At 38.4% G+C, this 27,051-nt stretch overlaps 1 protein-coding gene across 2 annotated transcripts in view; it reads left to right on the top strand.

Annotated features, from left to right (window-relative positions):
* Positions 1-27,051, top strand: part of clybl (citrate lyase beta like) — a 70,062-nt gene that overhangs the window by 17,416 nt on the left and 25,595 nt on the right. For both annotated transcript variants that reach the window (XR_015096768.1, XM_086092134.1), the window contains exon 2: positions 18,464-18,662. Coding sequence is in view for 1 of the 2 variants with exons in the window: in XM_086092134.1 (XP_085948260.1) it covers positions 18,464-18,662 (199 nt within the window). In the remaining variant the exon portion in view is untranslated. The remainder of the gene's footprint in view (positions 1-18,463; positions 18,663-27,051) is intronic.

Here is a 27,051-nt window from a genome sequence, read left to right as displayed (position 1 = left end):
CCACCCCAACAACCTGTACCAGTTGCTGATAGAGTCGTGAATTTTGAGGTCGGTGGTAAACTTTTCAAATTAATCGAAATCAAATTTTCGAAAATATTATAACGTAATAAAAATGGCCATAAATATTTAACATGGTTAATCATTGACACAAACTCAAATGAATGCTGCATGTTTGCACTTTTCAGGTTTCAATATGTTGACTATCTTGATGTATGCAGTTACAGAGATGATCTTAGTCAATCCGAATGCATGATTGTGTTTTTACCAGAGCTTGCTGCATGAGGTATTTTATGTTTTTGTTATGCATTATGTATTAAATTAAGAATGATTGATTAAATGATTTATTGCATGGTAAATATATATGATGATATTCTCAGTGATAGTTTTTAAAAGCAAAGGCAGTCCAATGTTTTTGAATGTGACTGATTTTGAGTTGACTAAAACTGCAATTTTATATGGGATAGTTCAATATACATTGAAAATTTATGCTGTTGTTTTGTCTATTTCTTTGTCATCTGAGTGCATTGAAAGTACTTAAAAACACGGAAAACCCATGAGCTCTCGACCTAGCTGAGTGCCCGCGGCCCCCAGACCCCCGGCTAAATTTTCAGATAATTTCACTTTGGTCAAATCACATTCCTGTAATCTACCTGAAGGAAACCCCCTGAGTGATTTGGCATGGAATGACCCAGAACAACAAAATAAGACAAATATGAGAAAGAGATGAGGGAGATGCTTGAATCCTTGCTCATGGTTTGAAATATGTGCAAATATGTAAGATGGCAATGGTGTGGATGCAGCAGAATGAAAATGCAAGAGGCTGGAATTTCAAATTCTATTTCCAAGCTAGTTTTGTACTTTGTACAAAATAAATAGTGTTTGTTGAAGAATAAAGTGTTCAATGTGCAGGGATGAATTGGCATGAGGTTATGATGTTAGTTATGAGTAACTGAGTAAAGTTTTAGTAGTTCAAAAATTATGAGTACGGTAGTTGCGTTATATCAATACAAAGTTTTTAAATCAATGAATAATCGTGATCAATCCAAAATAATCTGATTTTTCTATAATTACCCAGCCCTAGTTCTTCCCTTTTACGAGGTTACGGTCACTCTTCCATTTGTTAGCCTAACAGCATCCTGCCCCTGCCCCTGTTCAAGCTTTTGGGACTATATAACAATGACTCATGATAACAATACCTAAAGCCTAAAAAAGGCTACATTTCCAGATATTTTTGTGCCTAATGCAATTTTCCTCAAATCGTTTTTAAAAACATCATAGCCTTCCAATCCAAACAGTCAGCAGCATGTCTACGTCAAATCTGGCCCATGTCAATCAGCAGACATTTCCAGCAGCACTATGCTAACACCCATAATACACCCACAGTCAGGAAATCTATTACTGAGTCCAAATGGAATCTTCTTGATTATTTCCTGAACCTCGCGCCTGCTTTGTACTATCTAGGCCGCCCCGCCCCCTCGCCGTGATATGGAGTTTTTGCGTCGTTACCTTCCTCATTTGTTTTGTGAACACTGCTAACAATAAGCACAATTGCAAACTTCAACTTATTATTATTATTTTTACTGTCTACAGTGTCTAGTTTAATACTTGTTCTTTTTAACGATCCTTAATCACAGACCACTATTTTGTTACTCAAGTCAGATTTATCTGTGCTAGCATTTTAATCAGGGCCTTTTTGTATTCCAGCTCAATGCAGCTAAGGGTTTATTTTAGTGTTGTTCCAATACAATTTATTATTATAAAAATAAAAATAAATTCCGATACAGATTCCGATACCCAGCTTTGCAGTATCGGCCGCTGCCGATACGATATCGATACCAAAGTTGTTGTTTTTTTTCTCAACATGAAAAAGCTGTCCTGCCATTGGTTCAGAGCATTCAAGGGCCAATAGGATATCTTAGCTCGGCATGCAGTTAACGTGTCACACATCAGTGAATGTCGTGCATGAGAAAGACACAAGATGCTGCAGCCCAAAGTCCTATATTAGTTGAAATGGTATCGATATGCTACTTGTTAGCACTCACCGATACCGATACCACTGTTTTAATGCAGTATCGGTATCGGAACAACACTAGTTTATTTCTGTATAATTTTTTCTACGTAGTTTTGAGATTGACCTGAAAAAGAGCCTGATCAAATATGGGTGGATACGTCTTTACATCTTTTACACAGTAGTCAAAAGAGGAGCTTCAGAAACGCAGCAGAAGATCCTGCATTTATCTACCTGCGTCTTCTATACAGATTGCAGGATATTTCCGATACTATATGCTAGGGGTGTTAGAAAAAATCGATTCTGCAATATATCGCGATATTACAGCGCACAATTCTCGAATCGATTCAATATGCGGCCGAATCGATTTTTAAACATACATTTTTTTATGGGAATATTAAACTAAACATCTTACTTAGGGTTAGGATTTACACATTAAGCATGGAAGAATGTTATATTAATGGAACATTAAGCCTTAATATTTCATTTCTGTGCTGTTCAAACATTAAACAGACTGCAACCTGAATTTTCAGATAAATAAATACATTTTTATACAAATCTTACAGTGTAAATGTACAAGTTTACTGATTAGTATTTTCTGAATTTGAGTAAAAAAAATTGCAATAATCAATTTATAGATTCGTATCGGGATTAATCGGTATCTAATCGTAACCTATGAATCATGATACGAATCGAATCGCCAGGTACTAGGCAATTCACACCCCTACTATACTCACAACCACCGAGCAACATCACATCCATCCTTAATCACGCTTAAAATATTTATTTTGTGTGGAATACCCTGACAAACAGGTGACATCCCAGATCTGCTATGGCTCTGATATTATATTATAAAATTGGAGGAATGCTGAAGTATTACCAGGCTGACTTCTAACTCCTCTCTGTTGCGGTGCTGTTTATACAGAACAGCAACATGAAAATAACCATCTCTCATAGAAAGTGTGAAAGGGGTTTTTGAGTTTATTGTTCAACACTTTGATTGTAATTTTCATTCCTTTCCTCTTTTAACATTTAAAATGATTTTGTTTTCATAAGAAATACTGTAGGCTGATTTTTATTTGGTCCACTTTGTAAGACTAGTCTAGCAGAATAACTGACATGTCTGACATGAAAGGAGAGTGAACACAGTGTTTATCAAGCACTGAAGTATCCAGTCAATTTCTTGGATGACGTGCTACATTGATTTCAGATGTCTTTATCAGAGAAGCATGATAACTCCACTCTTGAAGATTACAATTACCGTAGTCGTACTGGGATATGTTTTTTTATTTTCCGTTTGATCCTGAGGTGTGTTGGTATCAAGTTGAAAATGAGATCATGTGTTTCCATGGTCCACCCCTTAAAGGAAGGAAGAGGGGCACTTGATTCATACCCACTCCTGCCCAATCCACACCCTTAATAGAGAGATGGGCCAACGTAGGATCCTGCTTGCTGACACTTTCCACATTGAGTTTTTTGTTCCTGAGGGGTTTGAATACTAACATGGGAAAACTATATGTTCCCACAGTATTATTTTTTTTGCTGTCACTGTCACTGTCAGTGTTGTTGTGTTGTGGAGACAACCCCATGTATGTGTAATTTGCCTTTTTGTGACCAAAACATTTTTAAACTAATGTTCTCAAATGTAAACAATTGAGAATGTAAATTGTACAGTAGCAACAATTTGACTGTTTCATTTTCATTGTGAGGTTGAAAATGGTATGATACTTTAACAAAAGTACAGGAAGCGTGAATATTTTTTGGGGGGGGAATATGGAATATTTGGCCCCAGCAGAAAGAGCTGTAGTTCAGTGCTATTTTTGGGTCACTTTGGTTGTCTTGGTAATATTGTAACATGCTTTTCTTTCTTTTCTTCTTTTTAATTTATATCATACATTGGGAGTTTAAAGTTTTTTTCATACAGTTAAAACATTAAAAATAAGTTTTAAAAAATGGACCTCCTATTTCTCAAGGTGACATAAAACCCACGTAATAGTTCTGCTCTGAGCAACACATTTTTCCAATTCTGAATTTGTCAAGGTATCCAACAGGACAATTCAAATGAAATTTGAGCTTTATTTTCCAAGACTATTTAACCAGTGAACTTTGGCCTTTTTAAGTTTGATTTTGGACACATTTTTTTGTTTTTTTTTGTTTGTTTGTATATTATTTTTTACTTTTTAAATGTTCACTTGCACAAATTGAATTTAGTCATTCAGTGGGATGTGTGAGAAGTTTAAAATGAAGCAGACTTTGCTATCGCTTCCCCAGTCATCTGTGGCTTTGTTGTGGTAAAAACTGGTACACAGGTTCCCCCCCATGTGGTGTCTGTAGACACGCACAACAGGAGCGCTACACACAGCTCGGACAAACCTGACAAATCCTGCTTCCGATTTGTTTTACTTTTGTTGAGGGAAATATGTTGTTGATTTTTTTCCATTGCAGTGTATTTTGGCTTGTCTACCTTTTTAATATTTGAGTGTTCCATTGTAAGGAAATGTGGAATTATAGGAAATGCCTAAGAATAATGAGGACAACCACGGAAGGAAGCTAAGGGTTAATTCTAACAGCATACCACAAAAAATGTAGAGGCTTTCAGCTAAGAATCTTTTTATGTGGAGTGCCAGGAGGGGCTATGAGGGGGGGTTAGCCTATATAATACTTTCATGGTTTTGGCAGTCAGATTTTCAAGAAACTTCCTGGTGTGTCAGGATCAATCAGGCCTAAGCCAGTCTTAATTAAAGACTCGGGGCCGGGCAGAAGTCGAGGGCAAGCGGCATCCCCGTTGGTCAAAAGAATGAAGTGTCTGTCATTACAACACTATAGGGAGCATCAACTTCATGACTTAAATTCCTTTAAAAAATCTTCCTGGGCAGTAGTGACATACCCAAATTGACCATATCGTAGGGGGTAGACATGCATTTTAGACTTAATTAAAAACATACAAATACCTCTCTTTTTTTTTTTTAAGTCTCCTCATTTGGACTACAGGTGTTATTTTCATATGTGACCACTTGGGGGCACAGGCAACTTGCAAGGATGAGAGTGTGCAGCAATGAGCTGGGGGGGTGTCACTGTTAAATGTTTGAGTGATGGTGGTCCATTTAATTAAACAGACCATGATCCAAAAAACTCACTCATGACACATCATGGCCCACAAGAGATGAAATAAGAGCAAAACAATGACACAGATGTCCTCCTTTTTTCCCAGTCCTGCTTTTCTCTAGTTACAGTTCCAAATCCGAACATCAAATGTACTGCGCCTTTAGTAAGTTTCAGTCTCCCAAGTGGATCTTTATGCTCACCCATCTGCCTGACTTTTTCCGGGAATCGAAGTCTGGGGTATGAGGGCATGTTTTGGTTGCGAGAGGAGGTAAAGCAAATCTGCAGGACACATCAAATCGGAGGCCAAATATCCTAACGGTCTGGTCTACCATCTGACCTACTGTCTCAGCTGCAGCCACATCCAAGGCCCTTCGCTGCAGTCCAGGCTGGCCAAATTTCTGTTCTGACATTGTTTCTTTCACCACCTCAAATATTTCTTATTCATTTTGTCTTCTGGTAGCCACCTTGGTGGTAGAATCAACCAGGCCTCATGCTTACCTTTTTTGGTTTTCTGTAAAGTACGTACTAATATTGCCGATAAGCCAAATCAGAATTTATTTTTTAGGTGGTGGTGTTAATTTAGTTTTAGCAGTGTGTCTACTGATCCTCATAAAGTCTTTACATTTGCTATTACAAAATTAGCAACATAATTATCCATAAAATGACACTTAATCGTTAAAGCTGCTTTTTGTAACAATTTGCCCAAAATATATTTACAATAGCCTTTTTATTTGACAATTTTATAAATGATACATCTTCAAATTATTAGATTAATATATTAGCTGTTCATACTCTGTATTCCTGCAGGCCTCTGGCCAATAGTTTTCAGACTGGGTTTGTATTTCCCGCCCTATGTTGGCGCATGTTTGTACGTGAAGAAGGGTGTGTGCAGTTTCAGTTTTTGGCCACATTGAATTTTCTACGTTCAGCAGCTCAATGAACTTGAGAATCCACAGTCACAATGTTGCTATTGTTGTTGTTGTTGTTATTATTATTATTATTATTATTATTTATTTATTTATTTTAGGAAACTTTGTAAAGATATAGTTCAATGGGTTACCTTTACATGGCTACTGGTGAGAATGTCCAAGCAAAATATTAATATATATTTTCCGTTTGTTTTTATGCATTTTCAGAGCTTTCAAAATACAGAAAACAAGTTTGTCAAAATTATACTAATGACAATAAATCTTGCATAATCAGAACATTTTAATTAAATTTGACTTGGGGTGCTATTGTTTCTTTTCTTCCCAGTTCCTTTAGGTATGTAGTCCCTGGTTGATATCAGATAGTGTATAAGGTGCTAGATAAAAAGTATAATGCTACGTTCACATCAAACGTGGGGAGTGTGCAATTGCATTGTAGTCAATGTAGTTTGCCAAGTTGACCGCGGATGCATGCTTTCTGAAATGCTGTACAGTAGTTGTCCATCAAGCAACACCCCTCACCCTCTCTGGTGTGTGCAAATAAAGTGAATGCGTCCAGTACAACTCTTGCGGTGAAACGATAGCGAGTAAAGGGGTATTTCTTATATGAGAATGAGCAAGAAAAAAACTGGTCTTTATAAATAAAGCTGAGTTGTTCTCTATAAAGCTGATATTGGTAGCAAGAACCACTTAAGATTGCAACGATTTACAGTATTTGTAGTTTGGGGCTAAAATCGGGCTAATTCTCCTGCATTGTGAACCCGGCTTTAGTGTAGTCTTTAGGACTTGATACCACTTAGTCTCATCGTTTGGTTGAGAGGTTGCTTAAAAGTAAGCGCTGAGCAGTCTGTCTTGTTTGTCTTTACAGATTATCGTACTGATATACATTGTGGAGAAAGGACTCCACCCACTCCTCTGCCTCCTTTCTATCCAAACTCCATAATCCTGACGCTGGACACGGACCCTCGGTCCAGTGTCAGCTTCGTGTGCAGCGTGTGCACTCTATGCCACCCCACCCCCTTTTTCTGGTTTAACACCTTTGAAACATCTTGTGTTCATGGGAGTGATTAACAATGCACCGGCCACAGTGATGCAACTAAGCACTAATCGTTGACTGTCATTCTGACAAGAGCAGTGACATCACTAGCACTAGAGGGAGAACCTTTGAGGTTCCGCTAAACGTGTTTGAGTGTTTGAAAAGAAGATACAGTATTAAAGTGTAGTATTACAGTTAGTGATGGTTGCTGATCGGTTGCAAAGATTTCTGAAAATATCCTGTCAATTTAATTGAAGAGTCTACTAGCATTGGGTGATGGTTCCTGATTGGTTGCAAAAAAAAAATTCTGTGAGTCAAGGTTTAGTCCCAACTCTAGTATAATATTTTTCCGACAGGAACATTTCCACACAAGGGTTTCTGCACCTGTAATGATCGGCTAGTGTTTCAGCTGTCCTGTTATCGCAGGGATGTAGCGCTGATAATACAGCAGAGTGCAGTGTGCACTGATCTGCACAGCAGACAGTTTAGAAGGAAGGCCAAAGCCATCTTTTCCGACCCTTCCTCTTCAATGGAGTTTAAACTTTTGCTTTCTAGCTCCAGGTACAAATTACCTCATTAGGAACAATAATTTCAGAAACTCCTTCATCCCCACCACCAGGTTTTGTGGAAATTATTACCCTCCAGGGACAAATGAAGATATGATGTTGAAGTTGTAAGTTACCTGTTATTTAATTACTGGCCATTAACTTTTTGTTGCACTTTCCCCCCAGTTTATTGGCTACCAGTGCTGACCCTTTATCTGGGCCAGAATGCTAGTCGACCCCTGAAGACTCAAACATCAATATTGACAACCATTGCCCGACCTTTCCTCCATTGTCTGAAGTTATGCCTACAGTCAATTACATGATTCTTAATAAATTACTTTTGGATATTCATCCTCATCATTATTACAAACTCCATTTCCAATAAAGTTGGGATGTTGTGTAAAAGAATAAAAACAGAATACAATCATTTGTAAATTATTTTCAATTTAAGTTAAATTAAATACACCACAAAGATAAAATAAAGTATGTATTGTTCAAATTAATAAAGTTTGTATTTTCTCAAATATTAATTCATTTTCAATTTGATATGTGGTACACACATAAAAAAAATAATCTGGGAATGGGGATTGTCTACCACTGTGTTACATCACCCATTAATGATGCCTTCATTGATGTACAAGTTACCCATGCCATGGACACTAACACACCCCCATAACCATCAAATATATTGGCTTTCGAATTTTGTGTTGTGCCCGCATAGTCCTCTTTGGCCCGGTGCACACAACATCCATGATTTCCAAAAACAACTTGAAATGTGAATTTGTCAGGCCACAGCACACTTTTCCACTTTGCAAATAACTGAATCTCTTGCAGATGTTCCTTTTATGCACCCAATCATGACACTTACCTGTTTCCATATAACCTGTAGAATGTTCCAAACACGTGTTTATTTTTTTAGTTTAGTTTCTTTTTTTCTTTTTTTTTATAGAATTTCTGAACTTTCCCAGTTTTTGTGACCCCGTCCCAGCTTTTTTTTGGAACATGTTGCAGGCATCAAATTCAAAATGAGAAAATATTTGCACATAAAAAAATCTAAACAATAACATTCAGCAGTTGAAACATTAAATATCTAAGTATGAAATCATTGTATTTGGTTTTTATTTACATTTTACCGAACATCTCAAGTTCATTGGAATTAGGGTTTGTCTCCTGGCATCACTTCCCGTCTTGGAGTGAGCTGTGTCGCTCTGTTTGTCCTGCTTGAGATTTAAGGCAGTTCAGGGATAAAGGAAGGGTCAAGTAGTCTTCTTGAGCAAACTCGGACATGGTGACAGCATTTGGGACAACAAGTGTTCCACGAGAACCACACGGTCCTTCCTGCCAACAGCGAACCCCGCCTTTGCACAACCACAGCGAACCCCCTCACCCCTCCAGCCCAGGGGCTGTGAACCTGTGCAGGCAGCATAATGAAGCCATATAAGCCTGTTATTTGCTGCTTTACGGCTTGTTTTATGAAGGTGAGTGGACAAGCAGCTCCCAAAATGGTTCCTGTCACTATACAGACAGTATTAACAAGAGAAAAGGAGAGTTGGGGAGGGAGGACTGGCCTCGCTGCAGAATGGGTCAGGGCCTTTATGTCAGTTCTGCTATAGCTTTGATGGGTAGCGGCTTGGCTGCAGGCTATCACTGCTACATTTTATTTTACGTCTTCCCCCTTTTGTTTGGGGGTGGAGGGTGAGGGCTGTGACCTATGTACTTATTCCCACCTCCTCTTCACTAATCAATTACCACATTGATCCATTAATCAGACAGGGGGGGTGGCTATTGAAAGGCCCCATGGCGATGCGTGAAGAACTGTGGGATAGGCCTTGGGCTATCGTGGAAGAGTTTATTCACCTGTGGTTGTACTGTTCAGCAATTGGCTTAGTCCTAACTAGAATGCATTACTGCACTAACCACAATGTTTATGACCATGTGTAAGGAATTATCTTTGTTCTTAAATATCTGGTCATGCTAATTCATTATAAAAATATGCAAAAAGTTATTCCACATATGATTAGTCGAGAATGAGCTAATCAAATAATAAAAATAAAAATATATGGTATATTTTTCATTTTTCAAAGATTTCACGTCAAAATCCTCCCAGTTCATAAATACCTACAAAAACAATTAAAAACATTGTATTTTGCATATCAAGTAAAATTTACACCCAACTGCTTGTTCTTACTATCTTTTCCAGAAGCATATTTTGGACTAAAACATGTTTTTGACAGCAGAAGCAATGCCATTATTGTTTAAAAAAATGTTGAGACACTTTTTCAAAAGATGGCTTTTAGTCTCCAAAATGGAGATTTAACAACTGAAATTAATCACAGTTCAGCATACACAACAGAACTGTTGTGAATGGGAAGTAATTTTCAGTTTCACAGACCAGCGTTTCGGGGTTTTAGTTTGAAACATTAACATGACTGATTTCAAAATGTTAGCATTTAGGGCTGGGCGATATGGCCCAAAAATATCATTTTGGACAATTACAATTTTAATCTAAGTAATACCCAACAAACATTTATTTGAAGGTTTCACTTTTTCAAAAATAAATCCTGTGGAAAATGTATATTGATTTCAAATAAGTTTTAACGTTAACTCGGCATTCATAGCTTGTGCAAAAAAATAGCTATTCATACTTTATGCATAACTTGCTTACATGCCACAATTAAGTAGTTAGTAACTATTGTAAACACGTCTTGTAAATCCATTCAGCATTCTGCCACTGCAAAGTTACAACTCACAATAACGTTTGGATATAACAGAATTTAAGAACAACAACTTTTAATAATCCAGAAGAAAAGAGTACATACAATATAGTTAGAGTGCTGTAATCATATAAACAGTTGATAGTTTTTTGTTGTTGTTGTTTTTCATTCCCACGTTAAGGGCTTCTGGGATATCAAGCCCATGGGAAAATAAAAGGTCCAAATTTTCTTTTTCTAAAAGCCAACACAGTCAATCGCAAAACATGGAGTCATGGTCAGTGAGAGCAAACATGTTTTTGTTTGTCCGACAGTTACCATGGCGTCTGGGCAGTAGCATAATTATTTGTGGGGCACAAACAGAAACGGATCTGACGGTCAACAGATTAAAAAAGAAGGGGAAACTGCGGGAGCGGAAGTCACCACACTCTTGATTTGGTTTTGGTGTATCCTTACTAAAGCCATCCCCCTGGTGTTCCTCTGCCATTGCCAAGTGATTTGACAGAACCGGGGAATATTTTGGAAACACAGCTAAAGGGAGAAAAAAAACGTTCTGGTTGTTCTAGCCCACCCCCTTTCAGTCTGACCAGGGTCCAGCCGCCACTCCGCCAGCGCTTGTGGGTTTAGTGAATTGAAAAGACACTTCTTGTGTGGATTTTTCAATTCTTCAACGTGTCATTGGCCAGGAGTGCTATTGTTCCCCCTCTCTTTCTTTGGACTCCTTCTGGTGAGACAAGTCGTGTCATCCCCTCGTGATCAGCACTTTTGTTGCCTTTGTTTTTGCTGTTACCTCAGAAGTCCATCTTGTCTTTTATATGGCTGCCTTTCATGCATAAGGGAACAGTTGTGGCCTGTTGTGGCCTGTTGTGGGGCTGTTCCACTGCATTTCCACCAGTGGGGTTTCCTTTCAATGCCTTCAAAGTAGTACAATGGGCCTCAGAAGGCCTGAATGGCCAATGCAGAGGGCACAATCCTACAGAGGCCGCTCATTTTATTTTGCCAGAGTCAATAAAAATGCTAAGTTAAAAGCTAACCCCCTTATGTCCTCCTCAAATGGAACGACTTATTTGACCTCTTTTAAGCCTCCCTCTCAATTGACTTTTAATGATAAATTCATTTAAACTGTCAACAAAAGTGTTTTACTCTGCACTTTGTCAATGAATGTGTTTTATTTGCTGTCTAATGAAAAGCACGTGTGAACAAATTTGTGGCATTTTATTGCAGAAAATATAAATTGGAAATTGGCTTTTTTTTCAGATATATATATATATTTTTTTTCTGTGATTCATTGGACAGCGTTGACAAACCTACACAATTAATGTATTTTTATGAAATGGTGACAAATGTATAAAGTAGATGAAAACAGTCCACAAAATGGCCACTTAGGTTTGTAGCCTGTGAGGAATCCATTTTCTTAGAGTTTAGGTGAAAACAATAAAGATGGTTGTTTGCGTAAAAACAAAAGAGACAGTTTTGTTTAGAAATAATCAACATTTTGATGCACATGCTCCTCGTTGGTTAGCAAACACGCATTTACACAATGAGTGACTTTTCATGAAATAGTGACACGTTTTCTACAGGCCAAATTGCTGCTCTTGTTTGTCATAGTGCTCATGTCCTTTCTATTTGAACGTTTGCCTTTCCGGAGACCTCAATAAAGATATCTCCACCCTTCAAAGGAGGAGTGGGATTAAACTCGTTTTATACGGGAGGGATGAGAAAAGTCTTTCCCTGGCATTGCAGCGGAGGAGACCTTGCATAAAAAGCATTGTGTGCCGATTTGTGAGCTTTGAAGAAAGTCGGGGGTCTTTGAGAAGGATTACAGGTAGAACAGGCATTGGCTGCTCAAGATAACTGCCATGACTTCATCCTCATTGTGTAGATTAGGGCATAAAACCTAAACTAATGAGACCTCGAAGGGGGAGAGGACATGGTGGGGGTGATGAGGGTATTGTTCATGATGAGCAACTATCAGTATTTTTAAATCAAAATCATTGCTGCAATGCTGATTATAAAATGTGGGGAAGGAATCCAATGGTAGGATCCAACATTTTTGCCTCTTACAGAATTTTTGCTTGAGACTGCTAACAATGGATGACCCAATACAAACTGGAACATCTGTCTTAAGCTCCTTGCGAATGTTGCCTAACTTTGAGAATGTTGTGCTTCATTAGAGTTCGAAATAGATCACGTTTGTGTCTCGTTTATGTTCATAATTACTCGCCCTTGTTGCAAGGTTATTTTGAACATGTTAAAAATTTCCTTGTCAATCCATTGTTTCGCCAACATGCACATTTGCTCATAATAATGTTGTATTTTGTCATTAGACATGTCGGCAAAGTTCTTTCCAAGGTCCCATTCATAAATTCATTCTGACGCCCATACACTATAACAATGAGCGTGCTTGTGTTCAGACGAGGCGTGCTCTGTTTGGAGGAGTGTGGCTCTGCTTGGAGCAGCACACGCATTGAAATCATATTTCAAAAACGAAAAACAAAAAGCTACCTTGGAGACATGTGTTGAACATATTTTCTAGTTTGTATTTCATGTTTTACAAGTGCTCAATGTGCCCATGCACCACGGGCAGCACGAACAGTCAAGCCAATGGCTTCTCCAAAACGCTGTTGTTGCGTCCCGCGAAATAGGCCTATATGAACATTAAAATATCAATGGCAATTTAACTCCCTGAGAAAAGTGTTTGGGTGGGCATTTGACTACGTTCCCTTTGACAAAGGTGAAAATTGACAATCAATTAACCCATTATTGTTTTCAAAATATTTTTCATGAGAACGTAAAATTGAGCATTTTCGGTCTTGGGTTAGTTCAAAAACTTTTTTTTTTTTAAACATACCTTTATGTTGTGTCCTAGAGGCAGAGGGGGTTTGCTGCTGAGAATTATTCTTTTCTCCTTTTATTTATTTTGTACAGTCAAAGTGCCAGATATGTTGACATGAAACTAGAAAAATATTGATGACTTCTTCCAGACTGTTTTTCGTCCACCACCCGTGGACATTTTTCTACATCTGGATGTCATGATTACGCTTCAGATACAATGATTTCCTCTCTCCGAAATTGAATCAACAGTCCTCACATCCAGTGACATTACAATGTAGTTTGCATATGCATCACTCAATGATTATTGTGTGTGTGGGGGGGAGAGGAACCCATATCTTTAATTTTGTACATTTACCACACAGCATCTTCCTGCTCCAGGTAATTGTGCAAATCTACATATTGAGCGCATGGCTGTTGTCCTCCTCTATTTTGGAGTGTGGCCTCTTGTTATCAGCCATCATTCATGTGGTACAATGAATATTACCACCTGAATTAGGCCATTATGTTGCCAGTTGGAGGCCTGGAGAGTTACAAGAAATGCTTATCATTACATTGTGATAATGAAACAACTGCTGCAGGCTAATTAATTCAACGCAAGGGTGACACATAAAAAGGAAAAGCAACATAAAATCATAAGTTGTTTGAGCATATTCAACACACCATGGGATATTAATTCTCTCTTAATGTCATTATTCTTGTTCTGTCTGTGTTGCTGCAGTTGTGCTTTGTTCCCCTTAATCACTTAACAAGAAGGATGAACACAATGTTTCCAAAAGATATACACTAATTTCACCCATATTTCCGCCTGTCCTTACTTACCTTGTTTTCAGTGCCTTGTGGCCTGTCTGCTGCCATGGTTGCCGCCACCGTTCTTGCTAATGAGAACCAGCAACCATATAAACCCACAAACACACACTCACTTCTGATCTCAAACCAGTAAACGCAGCTGCTGTGGCCATGTCCCACCACTTTACAGATGCTTGTATACCCACACAGCCCCGTGTTATCATAACCTTTAAAAAACGGAAAAATGACGGGAAGGGAAATACATTGTTAATGCACTCCCATATGGCATGTTGGCGACTGGTTTTAATATTGTCATTCTTTTGCTCTCATGAGCCGCGAGGATAGCGCGCTTCCTTTTTTCGTCTGTGTTAGATTTGGATGCCGTGGAGAAGGGCTTGATTAAAAAGCAACTGTGTAATGTACCAAAATCAGTATAGCATGTTTTGATAGACGTGCACAGATACGACTTTGCTCCAGTAAACAGCAGCTGTAGATAGGAATAGGTAGATTTGCCCCTCTTGAGCTGCGTGCCTACAGCAATGATAAGGTGTCTCCCCTGCCAACATGGCGGCCACGTAGACACATCTGTTAGCTAGCGCTAGTCAGTATGTGTATATCTGTGACAACAGCGTCACAACCTGGAAATACATGTACAGTGTCCCTCACTTTTCGCAGCTTTTTGTTCCACATAGGCATGTGCCGATAACTGGTTGGTGATGGTATACCATGATGTTAAAAGTCAAAAATTGTTTAAACCGCCAAACTTGCCATACAATGTTGAGCTACTCCCCAGTTTTCTGGCAGTTAAAAAAATAATTTAAACTGTATAAAAATTGTGATAGTAATCAAGACCAAACAACATAAAAAATGCTTAATAGTAATATTTTATTTATTTATTTATCAATCGACAATAGATGTTCTTCTATAGGCTATATATTTTATCTACTATTGCTATCCACCCATCCACTCTTTGACATATTTTCAGTTTTGTTTGATTGAATGTTGTACTATTTGCAAGCCATATGTTTGTCATGTATGCAAGAATAATCTTATTTCAATGGGGCTGCTATTACACAAGTCACAAGCAGATTAGAGCCAGAATTGACTGGAGGGCACGTGGAAGCGTTGTTGACAGGATTAAGTGGCTGTTGAAGTGATTTTATCTCTTTTTTTATAAAGCTAAAGACAAGTAAAGAAGAGAATAATTCTGCCCTTTTTGTACAACCAGAAAAGAAAAGCCCTTCATCCTCCTTTTGTGGCCATCAAACAAAAGGACACTGACACACAATCCACCAACAATATGATCCTTCTTAGTGAGATTTAGCAGTGAGAGATTTCTCACTGTAATTAAATGTATCTCTTTCTAACCATTTAGCTCTTAGAGTGGCCAAATAGAGCATTTTCAAGGTAGCGATTCATTCATTCGGTATTTTAAAAAAAAAAAAAAAAAAAAAAAAAAACTCTAACGATATATTGACGATATTCTACTAAAAATAATCGTGGGAATCTGCACTCGCTTTACAGAATAATTATAGACAGCGTTTTTGAACAACAGCTATATATATATTATATTTTAATTTGCTTAATACATCTTCTACAAAACATTCTACAACCATATTCTACTGCAACATTTAACAATTAAAGCTTTATTATTATTTCCAGGCTATGTAGGGTATTTTCATTATTTTTTCTGAATATTTGTCAATTAAATGCATTTTATCATTACATAATAACAGATCTGGTAAATGGTAAATTAACTGCTTTATTTATATATATATATATATATATATTTATATATATATATATATATATATTTATATATATATATATATATATTTATATATATATATATATATATTTATATTTATATTTATATATATATATATATATATATATATATATATATATATATATATATATATATATATATATATATATATATATATATATATATATATATATATATTTATTAACTACACTATTTGGTGCCCAAAGCTGTTATAATGCCTCACATACACCCATTCACATCATCACATTTTAATCTGCAGTAAGTACTGATGCACCACTGCCAAATAGTACAGAAATCACAACGACAAAAGCTGTTTACTCCAGCAGCAGGAATTTTCTTTTTATATATATATATGGTGATTTGATGGTGATGGAGCGAATATACTGTGAGAGAAAGCCTGCATATATTGTAATGACAACACGTGATATAGTCGCAAATGTAGCTATGATGTGGAGTACAAGCGTGTAAAAACTGAATATTAAGACAGTATGGAACATTCGGTCAACTTGTGCCCGCTTGCAAAACGGCGGCATTCGTGAGGCAGGACTGAGCTTGTACTGAAAGAAGGAAAAATTAGCTTAGTAAATCTAACGATATGAACCATATTGCACTCGTCTCTTTTCATACTTGTATATTTTTTTCCATTTATCTTATTACTGGATTATGCAAAATCTTAAAATAAGAAAACTCATTAAACCCCAGTTCAGGGCCTTTGATGTTGGTTAGTTGCCGTCTTAAAATGTGGGAAATGCTTGTTTTAATCCTCACAGTACTTAAAACTGGCTGTTAACACTCAATGCCAAGACTGCTTGATCAAATAAGATAAGTAATAAGTATCTTAAAATAAGCAGAATGATCTTGCCTGACAATTTCATTTTAAGTAAAAATAACTTGTCAAATCAAAATAAGCAAATTTAGGTTAAATATAAGAAATTATATCTTACTTAAGATTTTAGTATTTGCAGTTAAGCGAAGGCACAAATTTAAAACTCAGCAGTTTTCCGTCTGCATCTGGACTTTTTTTTTTCTTTGTCAGACTTGCTGTGATGAACACCTCTGCATGTACTGAAACTAATAAATTAAGTTTTTCTGAGCATGCCTCTCAACTTGCCTTTATATATTGCTGGTCTACCTTAAAAGTAACCCTGACTGTAATGACAAGTTTGCTCTATATGATTTATTTGATTGTTACGAACAAAACTATGAGATTCATTTTTCAAAAATCATTTCCAGTTTAATACATTTTGTAGAAGCTGTATTTGTACGTACGCCGCCATTGTTATTTATGTTGCAATGCATTCAGTCTGTAGTGATGTGGAATGGCGGCTGGCTCTCTGCCGAGCAATGCAAAATGGATATAAAGAAAGTGAGCCTTGTACCGTTCCTAAAAAAACGACAGTCACTCTTCCCCACCCCGTGCTCTCGTCATTCACCAGACACATTAAAGAGTTTTGATCGTTCTTTTAGGAGTGCTACGAAGGCTTACCTCACGTTCTTTATACCCGTTTCGCATTGCTCGGCAGAGAGACAGCCGCCATTCTACGCCACTACGCACTGAATGCGTTGCGACAAACAACAATGGAGGCATATGTACAAATAAAGTTTCTATAAAATTTGTTAAACTGCAAATAATTTTTGAAAAACTAATCTCATAGTTATGTTAGTAACAATCAAATAAATTATATGGCGCAAACTCAGTCTAGACAGTCGGGGTTCCTTTTAATGCATTTCTTCATTACCAACCGACAGTGTTCCCGATCTCTGTTCACGCAGTCCTATATTTAAAAAAATAAAAATAAAATACTGTAATATGCCTACCTGTTGGTGTCACTTATTAACAGTAAAGAAACACTATGCAGCATTGGTTCGTATTTCAATTAATAGCTAAAATGAGCAGTGTTTTGCACTTTGCAGACCAAAGGTATTTGTTGATGGGGGTGGCATAGGATCATACATGTTTATACTCATAGCTAGGGCTGTGCAATTAATCAAAATTCAATTACAGTTTCAATTATTACACTCAGCAATTACAAAATCAACAATGTAAACAACCTGCAACCTTGCACCTTTTTACTTTAAAATGACTAATTCATTCAATCTTGTTTGGTCCAAAAAGAACTTGTTATAATAGTTTTTTATTTTTTTTTATTTGTCTTAATGTTTTAAATATTTTCTTCTTTTGCAGGAAAACAAATGATTGTCTTAATCGTGTTTCAATTATTACCAAATTAATCATGATTAATATTTTCTTCATAATCAAGCAGCCCTACTCATAGCATCTCATTCATGCTGCTTTTATCAAACCTGGCCTTGCCGGCGGTCTGTGTTCCACTCGACTCTGTTACAACCACAACAAGCACCTTCGCCAACTCCCCCAGACACGGAGCAGTGTGACTACATTAGCATATGAGTGGCTGAGTGTTTGGGTGAGTTTGTCTTCAATAAAAGAAAACTAAAGCCCAGGTCATTGCATATGTCCCCTCCATTTCACTGAGCAGCTGAAGGGCAAATGGGACTTTAAAAAAAACAACCTTCACTGTAGTCACCATGTTTACCATTAAAGCTATTTATATTATGAAGATGAATGCAACAACAACCTTTAATTATTCAATGTCCTCAACCCTGCATTCATACTGTATAAGGTCTTCCAATTTATGCAACAAATATGTGAATTACTCTGTATTTGTGTGCTTATGTTCTGCATATCTTTTGGTGTTGACAGGGAGGGTGTCTGGCTCAAGTTGTGTACCAAGGGCTGGCGTCACCACCATGACGCTGCAGGTGCTTTGCTGAATTATGTACCCCGCAGAGCCGTGCTCTATTGCCCTGGCAATGATGAGCGAAAGCTGAGAACACTGGCCACACTGGATGTTGACTGCGCCGTCCTGGACTGCGAAGATGGCGTTGCCCTCACCAAAAAGGTAGCTATCCCAAATTACCTCCGCCAAAACAAGAAAGTTGTTTCTTAGCTCGCAGAATACACAAAAGCTATTTAGCAGATTTTCACAGTATTGGGAAGGGAACCTACTATTTGAGCCTGTTTTATTCAAAAGTCCCATGCAATAGCCACATGAAAGGTGTAACAAGAGATCTGCTTGTGCATTATACACAAAAATCAGGGGTGTGGTAATATTGCGACACCGTATCCAAAGTAAAAACATCAGCACCAGCATCTGGTGTGCTGTATTTAAAACCTGCTTTCAATCCCACAGGATGGGCGAAGTGAGTGTCAGTTACTTCTTATGGCAGTCCCAATACAGGAGAAATACCCTGACACAAAACCAACGCCCCACCTCTGTTACAGTTTTGATACTATCAATGAAGGTGGTCGATTGTGTGTCTGTTTCGTTTAGCAGGACAGAAAGAAGGCGGGAAGGGGCCGGATGTTACCGTGTAAAATGGACTACTTGGATTTAAGCTTGTGATCACATTTTAGATCTTGGCCATATTTAAAAAAGGTATTTTTTAACGAACGGTAGTTTACACGATGAAATATTTTTGGAGCCTAAAAACACAAATGCAACCGGACAACACAATTCAAGTGTGTGCAGTTTGTATGTTTCTTAAATGGATGCATTCAATAACTACTTGACAAATGTGTTTTTTGTTTAAGAATGAGATGAATTAAAGCATATTAATAAGCCGATGTTTATTAAAAACAAATGTACATATCAACACTGCCAATTGAAGACACATACTTAATTTTTTTATGTTTACATTTTTTTCACTTTAATTGCAACACATGTTTTTGTTTTGGATATGGTGATACTGTACATGCTTTAAAAAAAAAAATTCTTAAATCAAACTATACGATGCTCGTCCCTTATAGGTAGCATTATAAGTATTTTATAGACATGCAAACATTTCACCAAATAAAAACAGTATAATATAGTTGGTATAAATTATATAATAAAATATATGGTACAAAATATATTCCGCGTAAAAGGGTGAGCCATGGGACAAGGAAAAATAATTTCATTGTTAAAGAATTGGTAAAGGCGCAGATTTATGACATTTTTGTCACTTTTGTTTGTTCTTAATATTGGTATGCATTGATCCTAATGGGGGAAAAAATCAGTCACAAGTTGTGCTTCAGTCATGCGCTTACTTTTGACCTAAATAGGAATTCTTCGGCCGACAGGTGCTTTCACACTTAGTAGTCCCTTAAAGGCAAACTACCTAAGTAAGATGTTTAAAACAAGCACATTTCTCCCTATTATAGTGGTATAAAGGCAGTGGTGCCCCCCTCCCAAGCCTCCTTTAAAACAAGGTGACCACGTCCCACTGGGCAAGCAGCGGGAAAGCGGCAGATGCAGCAGGTTAAAAGCATTCTCCTCCCGCCTACGCCGCCTCCCCATTGGCCCTCCTGAACTGTCCATGAAATTGTGATTGGAGAGCGGGATAAAGAGTGGGCCCGGGTACAAAAAAGCTAACAAAGGTTTTTAAGTCATGATAATAAAGATGATTGATATGGCTGCAGGCCGTTCCTGTAGTTAGACAAAGACAATAAGATGATGGCCTGCGTGACTGACAGCTCAGAGCTGTGACCCCGTGATGATGTCACAGCTTTGGTCCACAGGAATGCAGCCATTCAGGCTCGAGGAGGAATTCCCAGGTTCTGACTCTGTGTAAGAGTGCCCTTTCAACCCACTTCTTTCACATCAATGGCCACAATATTACGTTCACCTGGGCAATGAGAAGTAAGGTTACAGTTGTATCAAAAATCCAGCCTCTAGAACAATACCTGAAGGTAATTGTAAGGTACAGTATACAATCATTTATTATTGTTTTGGTTGTTTCCAGTACTGTTTTGCATCACAGAAAAGCTGTTTTTAGGGATGGGCGAGTACCGATATGGTATGAAGCATCCCTACTATTTTTTTTATATTTTTATGTGTAGCCCAGGGTTCCCACAGGTCTAAAAAGTCTTAAAAAGTCTCAAATTCAAAACCTTAAATTTTAGGCTTTAAATGTCTTTAAAAAAACACCCATATTTGAATCCCAGGTCTAAAATTTAATTTACCCAATTCTTAAATTCTTATAACCGCTCCGTACATTCCGAAAACTGTCCGTAGAAAGAAAAAGAAAAAGTGCCTGTTACGTTGTTTCTACTGTCTGCGTGCTGAAAAACGTCCACACCAAAAGCAAAGGGGTGCGTTTGTATTGTAGTCAATGTAGTTCGGGTGGGCGGGTAGTTCGTAGCGGTTAGCATAGCATCTAGCTTGTTGCGTTCAGAATCATGACAGATAAGTCTTTGATCGCTGCAAATAGTTTTCAATTGGGTGGGGGTCGCTGTCTGTGCCTGTAGCGGACATTGAGTTTGATAATCTGGCAGCATTCTCAGCAATTAGTCTTGTATTTATTTGATTTAATTCATTATTAACAGCACATGACGCTAAAGAATCCTTTCGCGGCTCTCTTCTTCAGCTGTCTACGTCATTATATGGGTGCGACCCAGTGTGCCACTAAGTGTTCAGATGGAGACACTGCAGTTTGTGTGAAAACCAGTTAAATGGGAGCTACTTTAGGTACGCTGTTGTATTGAATTAAATTATTTGGACTTGTCTTGAAAAAAAACTTGTACAACCACATATTTTGAATGTGACTTATATGGCCACTCGATATTTTACTTTTTATTTTATCTACGTATTTAGTTTTTAAAATTAGTTTTATTTTGTATTGCACAGGGTGTCTAGACACTGGTAAAAATACAAATGGCCCCTAGAAATGTTATCAACAAATCTGATGAAATCAACACTTTAATAATATACAATGTTTTAGAGTTATGTTTTACTAATTGTGGATTATTTTATCTCTTATTTGGAATCATTAGATTATTTACTCTCATCTTTCTTCCAAGTGGTGTCGTGTTTGCGGTGATGAAGTAGCGAGTTCTAGTAATGTAATGTGCTGTGTTGCCGTCATCCTCAAAAACTGAATGTTTGTTCAATCATTGGCATCGCATCCTCAAAGAAAGCAAGCGATTTTCAATACTTGAGATTGGTGAATCGTTTGTAAAATAAATAAATAGACATAAAAAAATGCACACGTGAGGACGATTAATAGTATTAATTTGAAAAATGTTAAATTAACTCTATTCTGATGTGAGGTATCGGCCCAAGGCTAGCGATAGACAGGGCCAGTGCTGGTTCTGGGTCACCACGCGAAAAGGCTTAACGTAGAACCCTGCATTGGCTAAAACATTATAGCACAGTGTCGGTCACTTGATTGCAATGTTGAAACTTTTTTTTCTGAGAGTTTTGGCGTAGTGGAAGTGGCTGCAATAAGTGAAGCAAAGCAAAACCCCCATCTCCGGTGTGTGCAAATGAAGCGGCCGTATAAACTCCGGCAGTAAAACACTAGTGAGTAAAGCGAGGCGAAAAGTTCCCTATGCTTTTGGTGTGAATGCAGCATTATATTTAGATGGCTCAATGTGTCCACTACCGCGTACCATACCTTTCAAGTTTTCGTTTCCACCGAGTTTATGCAGTTAGTCAGAATGGGGAGTGTGAACATGTTTCTGTAAAAGTGGTAAATGTCAGTTTAACAAGAATTGGCTTGAAAGTACTGAGTTTTCTAGCTGGTTGGAAGAGGTAGCAGGCAATAGGCACTCGGCGCGTTGCAAAGTATGCAAAAAAAAAAAAGGGGGACTTTGGGCGTGAAGACCCTCGAGTCACACGCGGAAGCCGGAAAGCACTTGAAGTCATAGCGAGCTCATTTTCTTATAATGGTCTAAAAAAAAGATCTACAATTTAACTTAGTGATCCCTGCAAGGATGCTGGTAGCCACAAGGCTGGCAAAAATAAAATAAACATGATGTTATTATCTGCGACACATAAAGTTTTTCTTTACAAAGTGACATTGCCAACTACTGGCCTGAAATGCATATTAAAACAATTTTGTTAATTTATTATTTATATATTTTTTTCTGTATTCAAAACCTTACATTTTTACGAGTTTATTTTCTTGTAAATATACTTTTTTAACGTATTATTTTCATGATCTGCCACCTTGACCTTTAAAACTATCTGAGTGCCCATATTAATTGCTTGCCACTTTGACTCAAATGTCCGCCCTCCATCTTGGCATTAACGCCGGCTGCTTAGGAGGCTGGGATAAGAGATGGACCAAAGGGTCAAAGCCACAGAGAGCTTGCGAACTGTCAGCATGGACCCGTAGGGGAGAGAAGGGAGGGAAGATAAGGCTGACTGCTCTTAACACTCTTACACATATCAACGTATCTGTATGATCAGTGGGGTGGAGGAAAAGGGAGAGTTAAAACCCTGGAGCGAAACTGACGGCTACACCTGTCCTCTGTCCTCATCTTTTCCTCACCATCTTTTTTGCCCCCCTCGTGTACTCGGCCCTACACTGCAGGTTCCTCAGGGTTAAGATGGTTCCCTCCTGGTCTCTGCGTTGCCCTATGGTCCACTTTTTCCCTCCCTGGCGTGTGTCTCTCTGTCTCCTTTCCCCACATGGGTCCCTCCACCCTCTGCCCCTTGCCCCCCTCTGCCTTCCCTGCCTTAGAGATTCTCTCCTAATCCTTGGAAATTTGGAACTAATGAACTAACTGCTGAGCCACTGCTACGGAGCTTGCTCCCAAACTATACTGTACTTCACACTCGATTTCCTCTCCAGATGGCACAGTGGCTCGGCAGGCACGGTGGGAGGGAGGGCTAGGCACCTCACTCACTCTCATGAGCCTGCGGATGCACACACGCAACCGCGCACGTGCACTTAGACACATTTAGCAGACAAGTACACAAACACTGTTGACCTCAACTACTGAAGGCTTAGTAAGCACGCCACCAACAGGGTTACAGCAGAAACAGCTTGCCAGTTAACTTTTAGATGGTTTGTGTTTACCTTAATACCCTAATTGAAAGCAAATTTCAATGGCACAATGTTCTTGTGAGAGTTATAGAAATACTGCTATTTAAGCTATGGTGTTCACGTTTGCAACAGATTACCCCATTTGTCAATTTTGCAAGGTCTATGCAGAAATAGCCATAAATTACGATCAGTTGTTCGTTTTAAAACACTACAAGATGTCAAGCTGAGTTCTGCAATATTTTTGTTGAGTTTAGTTTGGTTTGCCACAAAACAATTATGAACATAATCAAAACAAAATGCCTACCAATTTTTTGATAACTTACTTAAGCATACTTTAGGGTGACTGAAAAAGCTAAATGCCTGTAACCCAAAAAACTCAACATATGAAACAGTAACTAACGTAATTTCTGGACTACGAGCCGCTACTTTTTTCCCTTGCATTCGATCCTGCGGTTAATACAAAGGTGCGGCTTATCCATCAGATCACAAGGGGGTTTACTATAAAAGAAGCGCAAGAGCGTCAGGCAGAGCAAAACAAACCAAGTGAGCCCAAATACAGTAGGAGAGACATAACGAGAGCGAGACAATCTACACCCTCATTATGGAAAAGAAAGTAGCGGGAACCACCGGTGCGGTAACATTAAATCACCTGCGGCTTACAGTCGTGTGCGAGTATTCCCCAAATTTAGCTAGCGCGGCTTATAGTAAGGTGTGCCTTGTAGTCCAGAAATTACTGTACTACATTTGAAGATTCCTTACTTCCATTGTAAATAAATGATTGATTATTTAGCTCTGCAAGGGCTACACAGAAATATCCCAGCAGAGGTGGGTAGAGTAGTGAAAAAGTCTACTTAGAGTACGGTTACATTAGAGTTATAAGTAAAAGTAGTCCTCCAAATAATTACTAAGAGTAAGTATTCAGGGGGGGGGGGGGGTGGTACTGCTGAAGTACCGAGTAACTGGTGAGTAACTTTAGATGCTTAGAGCAAAAAATAATACTGCAATATCTATGTGCAAATTTAGCCATTGTCTCAGAATGCCTCTGTAAAAAATATATATATTTTTTAATATCGGCTGCTGTCTGGCTGAAACCTTGCACCTCCAAAATAGTCACTTTTCAGGATACCCAAAAACTGTTTTGTTTTTTTCTCAAACATTAACATTCCATTATCAAAGTGACCAAGCCATTTTCAGCACTTTATATTGGTCAGTAATTTGTAAACATGTTACCCACACGTGTGTAGTGACCAATAGTATAGCTTTTTGAAAAAATATTAAATTTACCTAAATGTAATTTATGAGGGTTTCAGCCCGTCGCCAGCAATATGGTGGAAAAATATGTTTTGCATCCTTCATTGGAGATTCATCAAAGAAGGACATACAAAGAATGGCATACAAAGAAGGACACTGCTAAATACAATTTCAAACAACTAACCACAATTTCAATATGCTGCTCTTTGGAACTTTAAATTGGTGGAGAAAAAGTGTATCAAACTGTACAGCCTTGTGGTCACGGGGCTTAACAATGTCACTGATGCATATGAATCAGCAAAGTGATGGTTTTTCTTCCGCTGGTCTTCCTATGAACCAGTGAAGCAGAGAAAGACCTGTCTCGTTGTGGTGCGAGCAGCTGAGCGGAGATTAGATGTTCAGTGCATGACATTATTACGCGCTATTACCTTTTTGCTGTTGGCAGTGCAGTCATGATATGAGCTATGGCCTATGCATGAACTGGTGTCCGACACTAGAGATTTTCAATTTTACATAAATTATGCGGCCAACTGTCAGCTGCTACATGACCTCAGTTGAGTGCTTGGTGTGTTATTCCGGAAGACACTGAAAGATCTGCTCTGCCTTGAAGTGGTCTCGAATGACTAAACTCTTGACAAGCTCTTGGGAAATATTGATTTAGTTTGTTGGCCCATGAATACTGAATATTTCGTATTTAAGTATGTGGGTGTGTTTACCTCCAGGTTTAAACGTGTGCTTGACACCAAATAGACCCAGGAGACTCGAGGGAAATTCACAAATAGTCTGCCAAAACTCACAAATGGGGAATGAGCCTCCTAACCCTAACCCAATCCAGTAGATGGATCCATTCCTGGCTTGATCATACAGTAAACACCCTCCATTCCAAAGCGTACTGCCTGGACTTTCTGGCATTATATACAGTCCTTGTTAGCTAAATAAGGTGACAATGCAGCTTTCATATTAAGGGCTTTATTTTCATAGACAATGCGCCTGAGCCACAGCGCAAATGCAGGCGAATCCTGATTTTCTTATCTTACCTTAAGGGTCACTGCACTTGTTTGCCAAGCTGGGCGGACTGGCACAGCTGAAGGAGAGTCTTGTAGATGTGCCTGGTGGTGTGACAATTTGGTCGCAATCTTATGCGTTTTCCATCGACATCTAACACCAGTGCAGGGTAGATAGTTGGTCTAATGTGACATATTTAATTCCTAAATACCTGAACAGCGGTCTTCAAACTCTCTGAATCATTGTATTGTTTTGTTTTTTAAATCAACCCACAGCAATGAGGATCACATGACAGATCACCGCTAGGGAGACGGTCTCCAAGTGTCCACATCATATGACTCTAGTGAAGGGGTAGAGAACCCTGGTCCTCGAAAGCCTCTGTCCCGCCTGTTTTCCATTTCTCCCTCCTCCAACACAGCTGACTCATATTATCAGCTCATGTGCAATCTCTGTAGAAGTCTAATAATGATCCTGTTCATCAAATCAGCTGTGTTGGTGCATGAAGACATGGAAGACAGGCGGGACAGCGGCTCTAGAGGACCAGGGTTCCCTACCCCTGCTCTAGTGTGTGACTAGTGCGCCACATTTAAAGGGAATGAAAGGAGCCACTTTGATTGGCCAAGACCGAAGTCAAATGTGACCTCTCCCACAGTGTTGCAGCTCTCCCTGTCATCATCTGCCGTACTCCTCATCTGTAAAATTATAAACATCGGGTCTAACCACCCTTTGCGCAGTTAGGCCACGTGCCACGCAGGGTTGTTGAACTCTACAGCGCTGTTTAATTATGCAACTACAGATGAGAGAATGAGACCATTACGAAGGAGGTCTTTATTTGTTGAAACTCCATTATCAAATATTAGACAATGTTATTTGTATATTATTATTTCACCTAAGGGAAACTAAAGTTTGAAAGTAGAAACAGCTCCCCGGAACATTAACCTGGACATACACAACATTGTAACATTTGGTATATTTGATGAAAGTGGTGATGTAACAGAACCTAATGAGCAGGGAATTGCAGCATTTGAACCAAAAGCTGAAACCGAGAGCAGCATGTCGGCAGAATGAATTAGAAAGTAGCTTCTTGACTCTAGGTCCCAATTAAATTTTATAATTCAGTGGTATGGATGTCAAGTCCAAAAATGGAGTGAACATGAACATGTGGATGTTTTCAAAGAACTGCTGATTATGCAAGGTGGGTTGCATGTACTTTGGAGATCG

Source organism: Leptonotus elevatus, chromosome 12, assembly GCF_054856555.1.
Source record: "Leptonotus elevatus isolate MCC_2025b chromosome 12, RoL_Lele_1.0, whole genome shotgun sequence".
In the NCBI taxonomy this organism is placed as follows: Eukaryota; Metazoa; Chordata; class Actinopteri; order Syngnathiformes; family Syngnathidae; genus Leptonotus; species Leptonotus elevatus.
Note: the sequence above shows the minus strand (reverse complement) of the source record. Positions and strands in the feature narration are given on the sequence as shown.